Below are 20,705 nucleotides of genomic sequence, written 5' to 3'. Positions count from 1 at the left end.
CTCAGGAGGTTTCTGGAAAAGTGTAGGGAACTTTGAAGGACACTAGGAGGGGACAATGTACCCTACCCTCTTATCTCCTACTAATCTATGTACTGGTAAAGTATTTTTATATTATTTTAGTCATTTTTTTATTGAATAAATTGTCGGCATTGGGTAAAGTGTAAAAATAAGAGGCAAAGTAATAAATTTTTATTTAGCTGTGAAAATACGGCGCAGTATATGTCAGTCATAACAAATTCATAAAGGCCACTGAACAAAAACTGAATCAATATCAAGTAGGCTTGTCAAGATGTCAGATTTTCACTACACAATTACTGTGACCAAAAGAATTCACGATAACAATATTATCACTATATCTAGACAATTTGAAAATAATTATAACCATAAGGACAAAAGTCAAATTCATCTTTAAACACAACATCAGTATTTCATTTTTTAAATACGGTTATTGTTAATATCAGTCTCACAGCGCTCCTAATTCCAATTCTGACAGTTATTACTGATGTTACACGGGGAGTAAACTGGACATACTTCATCACATAATGTTCCAGAAATAATATCTCATTTTGCCATTCAGGTCTTCAGCACTTGACAAGAGCATTTTGCAACCCACGATAAATGAGCTGAAGATAGGACGAGACAAGCAGCCAAGAATAATAACTAAAAGAGAAGGGAATTGGCAAAACTAAAGTACTCTGAGAAATTACAAGCCTTTAAAATGGTTATAGTTTCCTTCTGCTGTTCAAAAGTACATTACATGACAGTACATCAGGGTGAGGGCTCATAAAAACCTGTCCCTTTTTACAATCTGCCCAGTTTTGTTCCAACAACTGTTGGCAATTAATTATTATGATACAATGAAGACTGGGATAATCATCTTGGACTCAATATTTCTACTGAACTGATATAGAAGAGATGAATATTATAAATGATATCATAAAGGTCTATTGTATTACTGTGATGACGACATGTATTGTAATGTTTTTTTGTGTCTGCACATACATATCCTGCATCCTACATCTGCCTTGTGTCAGTCTGTGGACAATAACATTTATTATAAAGTGCATTAACAGTCCACAGAGGCAGCTCCATGCCGCTGCATGAGAGCATATTCAGTCATCTCACAGTTTCCTGGAATAACACAGACGAAAGCTCTGTATTCCTGTGAGAAATCAGAGCTTTACTTTACCAGCCCAAGGTCAAAAGCCACTAGAACACAACACACTACACCAATAATGTTTGCATAGATGAAACCTCATAAAAGCTTAGGATTCAACTCAAGTTCAGTGAATGAGCAATGACATTAATTTGAACTGTATCATCTCCTTGTAGCCGTACAGAGGTTTCCCATCACCAATGACCTGCATGACTCTGTGCATCTGAGGCTGTGGCTCTTTTTCTCATTGCTAACATTTATCTTGACAAATAGTACTGATGTAAAACTAATTAAGAAAGAAAAAACATGTTTTTACTTGCAATGTTCCTGAAAATGTGATGTTTTTACCCTGACATTTTCTCCTGCTTTCCCAAATGTTCCCATCATGTCGGTAGCAACCTAATTTCATTTTAAAGCATCTCGTGCTAAGAGCAAGACCTTGACATTTATAAATGTGTTATTGTTTCTTCAGACAAAAGGAAATTACTTTATTTTTCTTTCCTCACAGGTAGACTCACAAATCAACAGGGAAATCACAGAAAGGGGTGGATGAGATATAAATTACTTTATTCAGTGAGGGAAAGGGAGGAGAGATATTATGATGGTCCATCAAACAAACATCACAGAATATTTACTTTAATTTACAACAATGAGTTTCTCTAAATAAAGAATTGAAAGCATAGTTACTGCTGAGCACAGTTACCTGAGTTATTATTTAGAGTTGAAAAAAAACAACCTTATTTATGGACAAAATTCACTTTGTTTCACAAGTTTCACATCGGTGAGTTGAGTGAAGAATCCAATTGAGCTATGAAAACGCCACACTTCTATCTACACTGATTTAATTGGATTCAAATGTTAAGAATCATAGAATATAAATTACTTGTAACTAATAATGTGTATCCATCAGATCAGTTAAAACAGACAAAACCGCTCACACTGAAACACAAACTGATTCATTTATTCTCCTCTGATGATTTTTGAACAATAGTTGTCACATGGGGGCAGTATGACTACTAGGCTGCCCAGTAAACTGCACTGATTCTGCATAGCGGCATTCACACCTCATTTACAAAATGTGTGGTGCTATAATGTATCTCATACAAGAGACTAGATATGGCATCATAAGCATTTTATATGAACACTGGGAGTCCATTATGAATCTGTTAGGTCACACATGTGTCTGCTTTAACACCATTAATGTTAATCATATTCTACTGTGCAATACAAATGTTTTAAAATGCATCTGACTACTTAACACCTCCGCTGTGGCAGATTAAGGCTGACTCTTGTTCAAAAGCTCTTTGTTTGCAGCTAAAGGAGAGCAGAGCACTTGTCACTCACTTTCGCCCTGCTCTGATTTTCCCAGCATGCCCTCAGGATCACATTATGCATTGGGAAATGATCACCCATAGAGTTTCACCTGACACAGAAACTTTCCATCAGATCATATGAGCTCTGGACGTTTGTAAGAAATTATTATCTATTTAATGAAAACTAATCACAATGAGTTCAAGAATAAAACAGTCTAGATTAGCAGCAAAGCAGGCAACAGCACGGCGTCACCGAACTTGTTGTTCTGGAGTGCACAAAGAATAATAATAACTGCAACAACTCTGCAGGGGCGAAGCAGGTGCAGGCTGAAATGAAGCAGAAACAGCACAGCAAAAAATATTAATGGTTAACTTAAATAGGCTGTGGTTTTCAGTTGAAATGTCTAATTGATGTGCATGCACCTGGATCCATTTCCTCTCCAGAATTAAGCCTCTTTTAATTTCTCCTTTATTGCTGACTTTCTCCCTTCCTAAACCAGCTGAGTAAAAAGCTTGGCCAGCACATCTGAAGCACCATGAACTGAAAATATGTAAATAGGCCTATATGTTTGCAGGGTTTGCTTTTGGAGATGATGGTACTTATTATTGCTTACACCTATCAGATTACTGATCTCCAAAAATGAGCTGGTGAGGGTCTGGTTGCCCTGTGGCAGTTGTCTACTTTACCTGCCTGTTAATGCCCATAACTTTTTCTTTTTTCAGTTTCTTAGATTAACAATCTTAACACACATCATGCATGGATTGTACAATTCATAATATTGTAATTACATCATTATAATAAAGTGTGTTTTCACCAACTTGCTGAATTAGATATCCTCATGTTAGTATTTTTCCCACTTAATTTAAAGAATAAATGTCATTTACCTTGTTTTTAAATTGAGCAGCAACTTTATTCCCCTAACTACATTCAATTTTGGAGACATTTCTGATTTCAGATTTGCAGTTGTAGTGCTGTTACACATGTCATCTGTTACTCACGCTGGAGGTGTAGGTGAGATATAAGTGCCCACTGTGCCAGACCCCACTCGGAGGCGGCAGGGTTAAGGGGAGCAGCCAGCCGCTGTGGCCACATTAAAAACTGCATCGCCTTTTGTGACAACTGTAGATCAGTGAGCCATCAGCTCCCCCCTCGCTCTCGTTTCAGGGATTTGTAGTTTTTAGTGTAAAGAACGCCGCCGCGTGGTAGAGGCCTTTGTGAGAGTAAAACTACAGTTCCCTCAGAGCTACTCGGAGGTGTTAGTTGTCAATATGGCTGTTGTCAGACAGACAAAGCAGAGAGGCAAATAATTCGCCTCTGATTAGAAATCCTTGGGAAAAGGGTCGGACAGGGCACTGTTATCAAATTGCTTTATTGTTCGGCTGCAGTAAAAGACACAGTGGGTCTTTGCTCAAGTTGCAAAGTTAAATGGTTAAGTGGACGATTTGAACCGAGGTAAGTCATGTACTTAGCTCTCTACAACACTGAAAGTGATGTTATTAATATCAAACGATCGCTAGCCAGCGACAGCGGCTAACGTCAGCTAGTATCGGCGCTGGCATGGCTAGCATGTTATGCTAATCATCCCGCTACCAGAATGGCTTGTGTGAAGTTGCTAGCCGTCCCCCCACCACCACCACCGCCACCACCACCACCACCGTGATTCCAGCGGACTGTTGTCAGTATAAAGTCAGCGACAGCGGCGGTGAAGAAAATCGAAACGGTTGTGGGTGAGAGGGTTGTAAGCTGGCTCATCTAACGTAACGCTTGGTATTGTCCGTCTGCCACAGAAACATTTGCTAACGTTAGCTTTTGGGCAAAGGGCGTGAAAGCTGGCATCACTAGTGGCTCGCCTGCAGCGCTGACACGAGCGACAGATTTGTGCTCTCACTGCAGGCCCCATAGTCAGCAAAACAAAAACACATGGAGGAAGAAGAGTTACCGGGGACTATGGTTAAATTTGGGACTGGGACAGTGTAGAAACGGGAGTTTGGTTTGCAGTGGGAATCTGTGATGTATGCACCCTGTATTTAAACTTGGGTAAGGAAACCTCGTCTGTTTTTCCTTTGCATGATGAACAAACCGATGTTCAAACTGTAATTTATTCCTCTATGAGTTCCTGAACTTGGCTGGACTCTTATGAAGTTATTATTAAACCTGCTGAAGATGTGTAAGGAAGAGGGAAAGGAAGTTTGCTTTACCATCTCCCCCATTCCAGCTGCTCTTGTCTTATAATTAGAAGAAGGATCAGTCATAAAGTTTTCTTCCTCCTCTTCCTCCTAGTTACACACCTGTCCAGTCTTATTTGACCTACAGTGTATCAGTCTAGGGCATTCATTATAACAGCGTGGATTTTTTTTTTTTGCTCCTCTGCAGGGACTAACCTCTGCTCAGTGTCTCAACCAGTTAAACCAGCTCGAGCCAAAGTGAATAGTTAACTTGGTAAATACTTAAACAGGATGGTTAATGATTTCTCACCCATCCTTTTGTTTGCAGCACACAATGTGCCTGCAAACAAAAAAAAAAAAATAGCACATAATCTGACTATTTGAAGTAGTAAGTGCATTTGTGTAGGTGTGACATTGTGGCTCGTGTAACCAGTCTGACAGTTGTAGTTCTGTGCGGCTCACCTCTCTGGCATGTGACAGATTTTGCAGTATAAATGTGCTTGATAATGAGTTACAGCTTCAGTCGTCTTCCTTATGAATTTGTAATGACAACTTGAGAGACTAGTTAATTTTCACCGTTGCTGCTAAGATATCCCGTGGTATAGAAGTAATGCATTTCAGTGCTGACCCACAGTGACTTTCCCTCCGTAGCTGAAATGCAGACAATTGTTCTTCTTCTTTTAAAGCCTGTGCGTTACAGACCTCTAAGGGCTTATATTCACCACAGCCATATTACTTTCCTTTATGATAACCTTAAAACACTGCATGCACTCTCAAGTCATTTAGTTTTTTTTTTTTTTTTTTTTTTTTTTTTAAACTCCCTGTCCTCTGCACAGTTTAGACTAACACAGATGTAGAAGAATGCTGGTGACCCCTTTTAAACCATTTCTCATATCAGCATAGGTCAGGCAGGCACAGAAGATGGAAAATCTGCCGCAGTCTGATTCCAGTTGCATTGATTTTGAGCACAGCAAATTGCTTATGAAAAACATACAGCGTGGGTGGTGTACAGAGCCGGGGATATATTGTAGCTCTTAAAGAACAGCAGTCAGAATGTTAAGATAGCATCAGCTGTCAAGGTGACTCTGGCACTCTGCGTGTGTTGCCTGCCGGTTCCCAAAAATAGCAGATTTTTATGCCCTGCCCCTCCCTCCCTTTTTCTTTCACACTTCTATCTCTCGCTCTTGTCTTCCTTTTCTTATCTGCTGCCTTTTTATTTTCTTCTTGCAGTTTTTCTCCTTTCCCGCCCGTCTCTTTCTACTTTACCCCTCAAACTCTCCTCCACCAACCTTTCTCTGCCTCACTTCTCCTCTCCCATCATTCTCATTTTCTCCCCATCTGCAACTGTGTTCCTTTTCTCTCTTTCCTACTTAATCCTCTCATTTCCTCCTTGCCTCCCTTCATCTGTCTCATTTCTGCCTGACTTTCCTCCTTGCTCCTCCTTTTCTTCATCTCTTTCTTTTCCCGTTTTCCCCTCTAGATCTTGAACATACACTTCCTTTCCTTAACTTCCCCCCTGCATTTCCTGTTTCCTTTCTCCTCCTCTGATTCCTTCTCTGTCTCACAACCTGTCTGTCTTGTCTCTCATCCAGCAGCAGGATGTCTGAGTTCAGTGAGGAGCCGCGCTTCACTATTGAGCAGATAGATCTGCTGCAGCGGCTGCGTCGCACCGGCATGACCAAGCAGGAGATCCTGCATGCGCTTGACACTCTGGACCGGCTGGACCGGGAGCACGGCGACAAGTTCGGCCGTCGCACCTCTTCTTCCTCCTCCTCCTCGTCCTCCTACGGAGTAGGCGGGGCAAACAGCTGCACCAACAACTCTGCCTCTAACACAACTACCACATCATTCAACAATAACAACACTGCCTCGGCAACCACCACCTCTTCTGTGTCATGCAACGGCAACAACAGCGCCATCACCAGCGGCGAGGGAGGCGCCGGCGACCACTCTGCGACCGCCGCCTCTTCCACAACCTCCAAAATCTCCACCGCCACACAGACGCAGTTCGGCACTGGCGGGGGACTCTCGCCGTCTCCTAGCAACAGCTATGATACCTCCCCGCCTCCAGGGCCGCCACCGCCCTCTGCTATCCTGCCATCACCGGTCTCCTTGGTGGCGCTGTCACAGAATGGGCGTGATAGCTTAGCTGCTACACCCAACGGGAAGCTGTCTCCTCCACGATACCCAGTGAACAGCGCGGCCGCAGCGCGGGCTTTTGGGTTTGAAGCTACGGAAGAAGACCTGGACATTGACGACAAGGTGGAGGAGCTGATGAGGTCAGTGGTGTCGGGACACAGTGAGCTTTAAAACTTAAAGTCTTCGTAGCTTTTTACTTTGAGCCGTTTGTCCACCTTGAGGTTGTAGAACTGGATAACGTAGCTTAAATGTGTTGTCTTTGACTTTTGAGAAAGGCTTCGTTCACTCAAGATGTAGATGTTGTAAAATGTTCTTGCTGTTTGAAATGAATGAATGAATCAATGGATGGATGGTCATCATATCTCCAGCGCTCATGACCCTTCTCACCAGATGTTCTTTCTTGTGTGTATAAATCGCACAAGAAACGAACTGTAAAGGTGCTTCTAAAGGCAACCTTGAAGGCTGCAGTCCGTCTTTTCTGAAAGATGGATTTTTTGATTTTGAATAGCTTGAGAGCTGCAGCGGCCACTTGGTTGGAGTCAGAGATTCATCTCTATTGGCAGTAATGCCCACAACAAGGAGACAAGAAAGCCCACTGTATGTCCGGCTTAATTAAATAGCGCCAACTGGAAACTCCACTGAAGCTCCATTGTGCGCAGCTGCTGGTGGAGCGCACAAATATTTAAAAAACACATTCAAAGTTCACCTTTGACCTTGGAAACGGCTGTGTAGAAAGCCATCGTACTTTTGGTACTGGAGCTTTTGTTCATATAACATGAACTTCATGAGCAGTTTTTGGAATTGTTGATGTAAAAATTTTGTTAGTTTTTGTTTTTTTGGGAGCATTTTAAGGATGTTATGTCCGTGTTGGCTTAAAAAAAATGAGGTTTGAAATTCATACTTGATCTTGAAAACAGCAGCTGAGAGAACATTTCTCATCAGAGTCTGTTTAGTGGCTGTTCTGGACCTGTAATGTTAAATGAGAACGTATTTAAGCTCTTAACACAGTCGCTCGTCCTTTGCTTTACCTGCTGAGGTTGTGTAGATTCATTTGTCTTTGGCTTCAGATTGTGTTCACTGGCATTTGACCATTTGAAAACGGTTTCGCCGTCAGTCTGACTTCCTGTTTCGTTACATTTATTGTTTATTATTGGGGAAGTTTCAGTTACGCTTAAGAGCTTTTTTATCCACTCTTTAATTATGCTCTGTGATATAATTAATTGAGTTGAACTGATCATTGGTGCATTCACTGCTATTATTATTTCTGCAGCTGGAAATTGGGAGAGACTTTGTGCCACTTCAGGGATGGATGTTACTTTTAAGGTGTATGTCTGCTTTGAGGCGTCGAAGTGGTAAAAACTGTAAATGCAAAATCTGTCTTGCTTTTAACTTTACCTGGCAGTGTTGTTCGTTTGTGATTATCCTTTGCACCGGCAGTGTCTTTACCAGATGATGCTGAACAAATCTTCTTCACCCAGCTCCTTGTTTTCATTATCAACAAATACTACTGGAAATAGAAACAGTCACTGTTCTCACAGGCTCCCTGTGAAGCTGATGTGCACTTACATTTTTGCAGAGGTGGAGCTGCAGAGAGGCCCCTGACATAACTACAAGAGCCGGCCCTGTACACGTGCAGTAAGCAGCGCAACGCCTCTGACTCTCGCTGTGCAACTTGTTGTTATTATCAGTACATTTGCAATGAACTGATTGAATTCTTTGGTCTGTATAATGACAGAAAATAGTGAAAGGTGACATCTTCACACCTTCTTTTGTCAAATATTCACAGTTACGAACACAAAGGGCAAATAAAAGCATTACATTGTCACAAAGGAAAACCTGTAACTGTGCTTGGAAAATGACTCAACTCGGTGCTACCAGTAGAAGAGTTGCTGATTAATATTCTGTTGATTGACTAATCGATTAATCAACAAATGGTTTCAGCTCTACTTAACGCAGAGGCAGGATCCAGCCTGTGGTGCGGTTCAGTTGTGAGTTTATGAACAATTATCACGTTTGTTGTTCCTTTTGTGAATTGCACAGACAATAAGCAAGATAAATGACAAGTGAAGATGCACAGTTGAATGAATAGAAGAAGGAACAAAAGGTTAAGTGTTCTTTTACAGAGAGCTGGCTGTGATCCCATTTCTCGAGCACAGCAGCACCACATGACAGATGTGATTAGTACATTTGTCTCGAACAGCATGTACCACATGAAGATGTACATCCTGTAATGGAGTATCAAAAATAACAGACAGCCATAAAGGCGCTCTTGTTGAGATTGTGCGTAGAGTCAACAAAGACGTTATTGCATGAAAAAAAAAAAGAAAAAGGGGAAGTATCCTGTGGGAAACGTTTGGAAAAGCCTTCTGGGTTCAGGATGACATTTCCTGAGAGGGAAGGAAGGAAGGAAAGCTTTTCGACTGTGCACCTCTGGAAACATCACATGAAATTACATAAAGCAACATGCGGTGACATTTAACGAAACCTACTGACGTTTGAAATCATGTCAGAAGTTACTTAGGCCCATTACTCTGACAGCTTCAGTGTTCATAATCTATCACCGTCCACATGTTAGCCACCTCCTCTCCTCTTCTTAGCACTTAACACATTAGTGCGCTCCTCCTACTGCTGTGGGCTCCCGCTGCCTTCCAGCTGCCCAGTCAGAGTAAGAATAGGCAGTCAGAGTTCGGGCTCTATCCCCAGCATTGCACTGACTGTCCCATTGCTCATTCACGCTGCCTCTGCATTAAATTACATGTCCTCTTTAGACAGCCCGAGAAGTTAAGTAGCGTTCAAAAGCCCTCTTCCCCTCTCTCTCTCTCTCTCTCTCCCTCCGCTTGTAGGACTCTCCAGCGCCTTGCTCAGCAGGGCTGCGGGGGCGTGACACGAGGTTTCAGCTTGTCAACAATTCCACGGTGCCCTTCTGATTTTTCTCACTTTTAAGTGCACATTTCAGTCCCTGCAGGGGTTCGGCCTTTTGAGTTGGCATCCAACCCCCCCCCCCAACCCAACACACCCTCCACCCCCGCCTCCTCCCTCCTCCACTTTCCCACTCCTCCTCCAGTCTTGTACAGCAGCTTGTGCTACATTGATTCACTGGTGTCGATACAAGCAGCGTTTTTTGAGCTCTAATTTTAGCTGCGCCGCAAGAGGCTGGTGTGGAGGATATTGATGCTGGATGTCAAGAGTCGTGACGCATTTTCATTTCAGAAATATGCTTCACAAGAGCGCTCAGGACTTTGATGCCTTCTCCATTTTGACTGTGCGAGTCTGGGATACTGGCTGGTTCAAAGGATGCTGTGATTGTATGGTTTGAGCAGCAGTGCTGTTAAAGTTGGGTGGTGTAGGCAGCGGCTGGAAATGCCTTCCTGTGTTTATTAAAAAAAATAAATAAAAAAAAAAAGTATGCACTATTAGTATGGATAAGTCAGCATAAGACAGGTGTTCACAATCTGTACCAGCATGAGGAATTAAGCCAAGACAGCTATAAGCTTGTTGGTGCGTGAGTGTGTATGTATGTGTGTGTTATTGTGTATGTATAGGGGAGGGGATTGGGCTTGAAGCCAGAAAGCAGGGTGGGTACACTGTGTGACTGCACATGTTCGCTCAGCACCCTCCACTCCTGCAAGTCTCTGCATGTTTTATTTTATTTATTTTTTGTTCCTCCCGCCGAGGGCTGAGATAGTGGAAACATGTCGGCCAAATACATTTGGAAAATACAGATGACTTGATTGTGGTTCAATTAATTTTAATTCATAGTCACTGCCTTTTGTTTTCCTCTGAAGTGCCACGTTGATGTGTGTGGGAGCTGTAAAAATAAAGAACAATACACAGATAATGCTGTCAAAATGCAGCTCGGATTAAAATGGAGCTTTGGTTTAATAGTTTTCCCATAAATAGGAACAATTTAAAAACACACATTTGATTATCTGGCGTGAAACAAAAGCTTTAGTATCAACAGTAAGGGTACAACATGTCAGTGTTGGGCGGTAATGCTGGGTAAATGATGATACAGCTGCTTGCACCACAGTTGAACATGTGAAAAAATAAAAGCTGAAATTCTGGCCAGCATTAGTCATCCACGCATTTTATCTTTGCTGCATATGTTTTTGATATCAGCCTGTCAGTTAAGTTTCACTACACTTTACTAAATGTATAACAACTCAGTGGTTCTCTGTGACGTTTGTCCCTGTGAAATAAAAACATTGCTCCTCCAGATTTAGCTGCTGACGGTGCATTAAAGTGTGTTGCTGTGTTCTCATGTGCGTGTGCGTGCGTGTGTGTGTGTGTGTGTGTGTGCGTGCGCGTGTGTGTGTGTGTGTGTGCGTGCGTGTGTGTGTGTGTGTGTATTTGCAGGAGGGACAGCAGTATGGTGAAAGAGGAGATCAAAGCGTTCCTGGGGAACAGGAGGATCTCTCAGGCAGTTGTGGCGCAAGTCACCGGTTAGTAGCAGACAAACACACACACACACACACACACACACACACACACACACACTCTTGAGCAACGTTGTTGATTTGAGGTGTTTTCTGTTGCCAGCTGTCATTTTGTCAGTCATGCACACGTGTTGATTGTCCTTAAATGTCAGCAGTTCAGAAGCGTCATTGTTCACAGAGCAAAGCAGGATAACATGATGACAAACTGAGCCGTGGCTTAAAATTACCTGCCAAAACAGGAACCACATGACAAATTAAGATACAGATGACAAGTCGAATAATCAGACAAAACTGGCAAAAATTAGAAAATTTTCCTTTTACCTGTGTAACCCCAGACCTGTTAGACTGGTCCATCAGTTTGTTGGTAAATGAGACAAATTTTAGAGACTTTTAAGAAATATTGTGTTCATCTTTCACTAAAACATTCACTTTCTTTTTTTGTTTTTACATTTTGTGACCTCTTGCTCAGAATAAACTGATCCTTTTTTCTTTTGAAGAAAGACGTACAAAGTGTCTGGAGAATGTGCCAACAAATTTTATTTTGATTATTTATTGCTGTCAGTGTTTTTAAATGTTTTCTGTGGTGAATAAATGGGCTGGGTTGGACTTTTTTTTAGCAAAGATCTTTGTGATGTTTTAGTGACAAACTCGTATCAGTCGGACTCTTTAATTTCGAGTTTAACAGCCAGTCAGTACAAATGAGTGCGAGTGCACGGCCGTACGTCTGCGGCTGCAACTTGTGTGAGAGACAAATGGTTGGAGAAGAAATGAAGTCGGAGCTGAGAGGAGAGAAAACACTTTCCTCCTCTAGTATTCCACTCCGTCTCTCTTGACTTCTTCTAAGGGCTGTCTACAAATGGTGCCGGGGGTTGATGCAAAACACCCGGTTGTAATTCGATGTTTGGCTGCTTTCCAGGCATCAGCCAGAGCAGGATCTCCCATTGGCTGCTGCAGCACGGCTCCGACTTGAGTGAGCAGAAGAAGAGGGCCTTCTACCGCTGGTACACGCTGGAGAAAACCACACCAGGTACACCGGACTCTGTCTGTTACCCCCTTCCCTGCTCTTGACTCTGTGTGTGTGTGTGTGTGTGTGTGTGTTTGTTTTGTACGTGGTTAATAATGGAAGCTAAATTTGGAGGGACAAATCTGCAGCAGATGCCAAAAGAGGGCGACGAAATTAAACACACCGAGTAAACACTTTTTGAATGTCAGAATCTTGCGTGGCCACAACAGTTGTCAGCGTCATTATCAAGGTCATCAAAAGAAACTAGTTTTATTTAGTCAGTGTGAACGCTCGTGCAAAGTTCTGGTTGAGCACATGAAGAGGAGTTAATGAGTCCGTAGCCTGGATGTAAAGATAGCAGTACTGCGCCTCGCTAATTCCAGCAGGGAAGCGGCTCTGAAGAAAGGAAGCACGGCAGGAAAGCACTCCGCTGCCTGCAGCTTCCTTTCAGACTGTCAACGAGGTAAGTGGAAGTAGTTAGCATCTTGTGGTATATGTGGTGCAGTGGGATGTGATGTATGCGATGGCTCAATTCCATGGAACATGTTGGCAGAAGCATCTTGACTTAGGAGAGCAGGATTGTAACGCAGCAGTTTGTAGGAGCTGATCCCAACACGAGGAAAAACATCTACTGTAAGAAGGAATCTATGGCGAGTTGGCAGCAGATAAAAGAAAACACCCGTCTCTCTTTTTGTCATTTTAGTTTTGCTAGTTTAATGGTCTGTCTGCTTGATAATTCAACTCAGTAAATAATTAACCTGTAAAGTGCAAATTGCAGCATGAGCTAATGGCAACTGACAGTTGGAGTTGTGCTCTTGTTGCACTGATTTGCATCTTTCATAAAACAGGACAGTGACTAAATGACAGTCGAGCCGTCTCTAGCGGTCGAGCTCCAGTCGATTGGTGCTGAAAAGTAAAACCAATTCAAAAATCATATTTAAGAACGAGACCAAAACCTGTGATCATTTAATAGCATGTTATCCCCTCCTGTTTGTTTGTTTAAAAGCTGTGAGCGGAGGCGTGCTTCATCTGACGCCATCAGACTCTGTTTTTCAAATAGTGTTGGACAGATGTTCAGCTTGACTTCACAGCTTAACGTGCCGCGCTCAGCAGGATGGCGTGTTCGCAAAGGCTCATGCAGATTGGGAGTGTTAGGATCTTTAGCTGGGACTATTTGTGGCAAATTGCTTTGTTGAAGTTGTTTAAAACATAAATAGTCTCCAATTGGTAATTTCTTTTTTTTTTTTCTTGCAACAAGCTCTTCCATGACTGCACCTGCGGAAAATGATGTGTTTGGAGTTGAGACTCTGATGCAGCAGACACTTTTAGTTCAACTAAGTATTGATAATAAGCATTTTACAAATTAGAGTTTTTATTTGACCAATGTGGGCGCGACTGCTCGTACACAAAAATAAACCAAATGGGTTTTATGTCTATAAAAAATAAATAAAAGAAGAGGAAGGGGCTGGTGGGAAAGTTATGTAATCAGTTTGTGTTAACACTGGTAACATCGTCCACTGTGGTGACCCTAATGTCTTCTTAAGTCAAGACTCAAGTTCTGACAATGATGTTTCATGTTTTTATTCTAAATACAAAAGTCCCATTGGATCATGGGAAAAAGTCGAGTATTGATTTTGAATTTGTCGTGTATGAGGTCAACAGACGGCGCCTTTCACTCCAGCCAGGTGTTCGCACAAATGTCTGTCACATGCTCTGTTGCCAAAATAGAAAAATAGGCAGTTGTTCCCTTTTTCTGTTTGTTAATGCAGAACTGGAAACTATCAAACCATGAACAGGTAATCATGACACTACTCTACTTTGAACACATTACTGTGGCGATGAATGTGAAATCACCTGTTAATTTAGTGAGTCAGCAAGGCATTGCAAATGAGCTGGACAGTGTCAGTTTCTTTAATGTGGTTTGGGATGTGGGGTTCGGTCACATTCATTTAATGATATAGGTGTTAATTCTCATTCGCCCCAAAGGCCTGAATATTGAATATGCGTCGCAGTTTCCAGGATTTCACCAGGTCACGACTTGAAACTTGAATGTTTTTGATTTCAAGTCTTAAATCAGGTCAAGTCTCAGTTTCTCATTTTAGTGACTTAAGTCTTTTGAAACCTTGATTATGTCAAAATCCTGCTTCTTTAAAACAGTTGAAGAGAAATCAGAGTTCACACATGAGGAGACCGGAACTAACCTCAGACTCATGCTGTTGTCTTACAGACATCATTTCAACTTTAAACCCATGCGGCGCTGTAAATGGTTAACAGCAAGACTTCCTGCTAGATTTAGATCACGAGTGTGTGTATAAGTGTGTGTGTGTGTGCGCGTGTCTGTGTGTGTGTATACAATATAAACATGGACGTGCTGTATCAACCTATAGCCAGGCAGCAGACATCCCACGCCTTGTCCTCTGCGGCATGTTCCTCGGTGGAGCCCTGCCAACACCGTCAGCACTGGAAACTGCTCTATGCTATTTATGGCCAGACGGAGCCCGGCCCATCTCAGCCCAGCCCAGCCCACGCACACACACACACACACACACATGCACTCACACACACACACACACACCTCCGTCACTGCTGCAGAGGAAAAGTGATGCCCCATTCATGCCGTTGCGATAACCTGGAGTGTTGCAGGGTGACCCAGTTAGGCAAACGTTGACAATGTGTGTGTCAGCTTATGTTATGACAATGCGGGCGAGCCGCTGACCTCATAATATATCCAGTTGCCGGGTGCCAGTTTTATGAGTTTGAGTGCGAATCAATCCTTTTGTGTGGCTTTTCCTTTTCTGCTGTGGTCATGATTGGAGATGAGGCAGCGCAGTCTTTGTCAGCACTATTCAGTCGAGTTTATAATCAGAGTATATTGTGAGATTTGCATGAGGTGACGTTCCTCCTCGCGTACGTTTCATGAGGGGTGGGCTGTGCGGCTGTTATTGCCACATTTTTCATGCTTTCTACAGGCTCCGTTTTTGTCGCTTGCAAAACCACAAACACACCTGCAGCCCGTCTCCTTCTGGGGCCGACTGTGGCCCAACTCTTCCTGACAGATGTGCACCGCCTTCCGTTTGTAACTTACCAGTGATTCTGCCGCTTCCTGCCCCCCCTCCCCCCCTCAAGGTGCCACCCTCAACATGCGGCCAGCTCCATTGCCTCTGGAGGAGATGGAGTGGAGGCAAACCCCGCCCCCGCTGACCACCACACCCGGTACCTTCAGGCTGCGTCGAGGAAGTCGCTTCACTTGGAGGAAAGAGTGCCTGGCCGTGATGGAGAGGTGAGGGAGGGAGGCAGGGACGGAGGGAGGGAGGGAGGGAGGAGGAAAATGATAAATAGGAGTTTGTTTCATAACTTCTTTATTTCCACATGGAATTGAGGAAAACATTGCAACCTGTCCTTGAAAATGGCTGGACAGTGAAGAAACAAAGCCTTTGTCACACACTCTGAATATTGGCTCGGTTGTCCTGCGTACAGCACATAACAAACAGCAGTAACTCCAGTTTGTTGACATTGTCCTTGTGTAGTGAAATTAATTTAATCAGCGTGGCTCTTCTGCTATTTATAGCTACTTCAACGACAACCAGTACCCAGATGAGGCCAAACGGGAGGAGATTGCAAACGCCTGCAATGCTGTTATTCAGAAACCAGGTATGTGTGCATCACCGCTTAATTCAATGTTAACATTTTTGTTGTGTGTAATTGATAACAGCTTCATGTGCTGGTGATAAATATTCCTCCATCATCTGCAAAGATTGATATTGTTGGGTTCAAAGCTAAGGGCTAATGACGCAGGCTGAGACACATAGACCAAGGTTCAACGACACAGAGCTTTTTTATTTTCTCTTCATTTCTTTGTGGATTTCTTTTCATTGATGCTCCGCCAAAAGGGATCAAAATTAGTGGCATCCAATCAAAACTCAACAGAAAATTGTGTGCCATAAAGGTAAATTTGAATATTAAATAAGGTAACTCACTTGCAGGACGCACACACCGTGACTGAGGTCAAAAAGAAAGAGCAAAGGAAGAAGGAAGTATTTATGCAACGCTGAAGTGGTTGCACCTGAGGATACACATATGATAATATCATGAAGGCAGGTTTTAGGCCTTGTGGGTCTTTTGTTTATCAGTTCATCTTGTTGCCTTTTCACTCTCCATTAAGTGTAATAATTCTTTTTGTTTGTTTTTGTACAGTGATGGTGACAGACTCTCTCTCAGCCCCCCCTACACTCCCTATTTGAGTCCAACTCATTTGCCAAAAAAAGAAACAAAATACACAATAAACAAAGTGAAATATTAAAGAGTGAGCGCGCTCGTATTAGCAACAACTTGGATGTAAACAACATCCTGTGTATTTTTTCCTCTTGTTCCAAACTTGACATGTTGGTGGAATTTTCATTTTACTGATTTGAAGTCACCAGTGATGATGAAACATGTCGGGATGCTGTTTGTTGATGGCTGACGCTGCTGTACAGCTCTTGTTCATTATTTCACCGTTGTAGAAAACACCGGAGAGTTCGTGCACCCTTCCTTTACGGTTATAAACTCACAGCAGACGGCGATGACGCCCTGTTGTGTCACTAGCGACTCAGTCCGTCCAGCTCGATGGACGTGTCCAGAAAGTTGCTGTGTCGCCATGTTTGAGTGAAAACGGAGACGCAGCAGTTCTTGGTGTCACACTGGCTACTCCATCTTACTCTCTCAGCCACGACCACTCTGCCGCTTTCCTCTGGCAGAGGTTCGGATCTTACGTCTTTCTACTTGATCGAAATTTTACAAACCAAGCATCTGCGTCACATCTGTCGTATGATTTGAGTTGTTTCCTCTCAGGGGTTCTTTGAGCACCATCAGTTATGAGGCAGTTGTGTTTATAAAAGTACGATTCGCGGCTTGAGGGAGCAGATAGGGATCAAAAAACATTGGCCGTTATTATGAACAGATGGAAGTGAAAAGTGATACAAGCTGCAGTGGGTGATGAGATTGTCTTGTGATTTGTTTCAGGGAAGAAGCTGTCTGATCTGGAGAGGGTGACCTCCCTGAAAGTTTACAACTGGTTCGCCAACCGTCGCAAAGAGATCAAGAGACGGGCCAACATTGGTAATGTGGCTTTGTGGAGAGACCACAGATATCCACTGAGACTTTTGATGGCATTGCACTGCACGTTTAATTACATCCTTTGTTAACATTACTGTTTTATATTTGATAGCAGCAATTATAACATTCTTCTTATGCATTGAATGGCTCACAATTAATTCGTTCCATCACTATAATTAGGTTAATGATTGTTCATCAGTCACCTGGTGTCTGGTGAAGTATCCTCACGACTACTGGGAAATTAAAAAAATCCTCTTGCTGCTTGTATTAACCTAGATGCCAGTTAGAAGTGTAAAGTAGAAACTCTGTGACCCGCTGGCCACAGGGCTCAGCAGAGAAGAGGACAAGCCACTGATGACATTCACTGTCATTTGACCATAATCAATGCTAATGTGTGGCCATTCGTAACGGTTTACAGCAGTGGCTTCCGACCACGTTCCCCCACAGCCCTCATACGAGCTCATGTTCATCTGCAACACTGGCCGTGTTCCCAATCTGTTTATTTAAATTTATTTCAGAATGGGTTTTATTTATCACAATTAAATATGTAAATGTGGATGTTATCAGAGGGGCAGAATGCAACCATTTACACATTTACTTTTAGCTTTTTATCTTTTACTTTACCTGAATATTTTAAGTTATTTCATTACTTTTAGCTTTAACTGTTCAGCCATTACTTTTAGTTAAAAGCTTCCCTGCTCATGTTCTGCCTCCTTTTCTTGCACTTTCAATCCCAACCTAGTTTTCATATGTTACAGCTGACTCAGCTGGCTATTTATTTTTGAATCAAGCCGTAACTTGACAGTAGTTCAGCTTCTCCACAGTCTCTCCTCGCAGGCCCTGCTAACTACAGAGGTACCTGTGTGGGTTCAGATGCCCCTTAAATCTAACAATTCATTCTCTTCCTCCAAGAAGCCACAATCCTGGAGAGTCATGGGATAGACGTCCAGAGTCCAGGAGGACACTCCAACAGCGACGACATCGACGGGAATGACTTCTCAGAGCAGGTAGGGAGTGACTGAAGATCCCAAAAGACACATAAAACCAGATTTATGTTCCAGACGATGTTTAACACCACTGGTCTGAGGAGAGAGAGGAAGAGAAAGAAGTCACTTTTCCTTGTTTTACAGCTTTATGTCTTCATTTCCTGCTGTACTGTGTCTTTATCTTATTTATTTATTCATTTATATTTTATTATTGCCAACCCTTCACATCCGTCCCCTGGCAAAAGGCTCTTTGTTCATGGACAACACTCAGTATTTCAGGCTTTAGTCATGGTCATGTGATTGTGCATTTTACATGCGTTTCATTCCAACTGAACAATAAATCAGTTTACTGATTATTACCCTCTCTTTGGTTCAAATTGTGTTAATTGAAATCAGCAGCTTGTGGTGTCACTGTCACATTACTGTTGACAAACTCACACCAAAAGACAAAGAACATTTGAACTGCTGTTTTCCTTCAGATCAACTCTGAGCATATCCTTCCTCAAATATGGAAAGCACATAAAGTTCTTTATTTTAGTGAGGAACTGTTGCTGGAGGCACATTAAATAACAAAAGCTTACTCTCTTCTCTTTCTTCCCTGTAACCAATGGAAACTAATCTGTAGCGATGGAAAGAAGCGATGCTCTGTGTTATTGTCGAAACCTACAGATGAAGATTGTGTTTGGGTTTAAGCCCTTTGGCTTTACTCTTGTTTGCACAACTTGCAAACCTGGACCCTCATGTGGAGGCCAGTTAAGCCAGTTAAAGTTAAATAGTGCAGCTAATGAGTGATGAACACAGGGTGTATTTAATCTGTCAAACGGCACGATGAACCAGAGGAAGAGAAGAAGTAATTCTGTGTATTCTGAAGTATTTAAACTTGGATTTGAATTTTCAAATGTTGCCTAACTGAGTAACCCTGCTTGTTGAAATGCCTCCAGGCCTGTGACCTGCCCTATTTTGACAAGAGACCTCTCAGCCGACCATTTGGCCTTTACCGACTGGAGCCCACCTCACCAACACAGGTAACCCACCCCCCCCACCCCCCAACACAGGAACATGCCAGAATGCGTTTCCCCAGAAAGCTGCATATTCATAATTGAGTAAAAGTAAGATGATGTCAGCTAGACACAGTTTGTAGAGGTGTGTGTTGGGAGCAGCATTTTATCAATCACATTGCTGAGTATCTGTGTGTCTGTGGTTGCAGGGAGCACTGCTCTCCACAACAGTCCAAAATGAGGCCAAAGGAAACTCATAGTCAAATCAGACAGAGGTTAAACAGATCCTTCATTACAATAATACTCTGATTGCATGTTGTTGAACAGCTTTTTATACAATAATCAGATGTCACGTCACTGGAAAATCACTGATTGTTGATGTTGAAGTTGATGCTTGATATCATTGCTCACACATTTTCTGATCTCAGCTTGATTTTCTTTGTTTGTAATTTCCAAGATAATTTGCTTTCACAAATTTTAAACTCGATCGTAAAAAAAAAAACAAAAAAAGAAAACCCCACACTGCAGCAGATGTTGTCTGGTTGATTTACTCTCTTGATCCGCAGTACCTTGCAGGTACAGTCACAGAATCACCACGCCCCTTAGTTACTGTTGCTACACTTGACAAAAAGGTCATAAAGGTGGCAGATTTACCTTAGGAGTTTTTCAAACAGAGGCTCCTAGACTCAGGCAGAGGTAGATGAAAGCAGCTTCTCACTCGTAGCCTGTTGGTCACAAATTTTATGAGCTAGCTAATGAAGCTAACATTATTCATTAAGCTGGTGCTGCCTCATTTTAAAAGAAGAACCTGTAAAAGGGTCTTAAATATAGACTGGATGGTTACATGCACTACTAGTCAAAGCTTTTTAGAATACTCTATTTGTTTCTAGTTTTTAATGAAATTGAAGCAGTTCAAGTCCAGTGGATAACGAACAGTCAGGTGGAAAATAAGTCCCATCTACTGGAGGCAGACTTCCTATTTGTTTTATTTACTTCCTGGAACTGGACTCATTCTGAACCGGCGCTGTTGCCCTCTGTCCTCCCTCCTCCCTGTGTCAGGATGACAGCGCAGCTGTTAACGAGCACCAGGACCCCATCTCTCTCGCTGTGGAGATGGCTGCCGTCAACCACACCATCCTGGCCCTGTCCAGAACCGGAGGGGTCCCCAACGACATCAAGACGGAGTCCCTGGAGGACGAATGAACTGCACAGGACCTGGGATGGAGGAAGCAGCTGAGAGAAGTGACAAGAGTCGGGAGGAGAAATGGAAGGAGGAGTAGAAAAGGTGGGAAATGGAGGTGGGGGGGGGCTAAAAAAATAAAAGAGACTAAAATAATGCTACTTAGTAAACCTTCAGAATCTGTCCCTCAGCCAGCCCCCCCCCCCCCCCCCACCCTTCTCTCTCGGCTTCCCT

The 20,705-nt window shown here is 42.7% G+C and overlaps 1 protein-coding gene across 2 annotated transcripts; it reads left to right on the top strand.

Moving 5' to 3' along the window:
* Window positions 1-3,779: 3,779 nt before the first annotated feature.
* hmbox1 (homeobox containing 1) lies at window positions 3,780-20,588 on the top strand. Of its 2 annotated transcripts, none has more exons than XM_022767502.1 (10): window positions 3,780-3,922; window positions 6,228-6,914; window positions 11,131-11,216; window positions 12,127-12,237; window positions 15,340-15,493; window positions 15,782-15,864; window positions 17,215-17,310; window positions 18,223-18,314; window positions 19,235-19,318; window positions 20,351-20,588. In XM_022767502.1, exons 2-10 carry the CDS (start codon window positions 6,235-6,237, stop codon window positions 20,492-20,494), a joined length of 1,530 nt encoding a protein of 509 aa, XP_022623223.1. In that variant the 5' UTR covers window positions 3,780-3,922; window positions 6,228-6,234; the 3' UTR covers window positions 20,495-20,588. The 2 variants fall into 2 exon arrangements, with proteins under 2 accessions (XP_022623223.1, XP_022623215.1); XM_022767494.1 differs by having other exon boundaries at window positions 18,220-18,314.
* The last annotated feature ends 117 nt before the right edge of the window (window positions 20,589-20,705 follow it).

The sequence above is a fragment of the Seriola dumerili genome, unplaced genomic scaffold (genome assembly GCF_002260705.1).
Source record: "Seriola dumerili isolate Sdu_G_001 unplaced genomic scaffold, Sdu_1.0 BDQW01000025.1, whole genome shotgun sequence".
NCBI lineage: Eukaryota > Metazoa > Chordata > Actinopteri > Carangiformes > Carangidae > Seriola > Seriola dumerili.
Note: the sequence above shows the minus strand (reverse complement) of the source record. Positions and strands in the feature narration are given on the sequence as shown.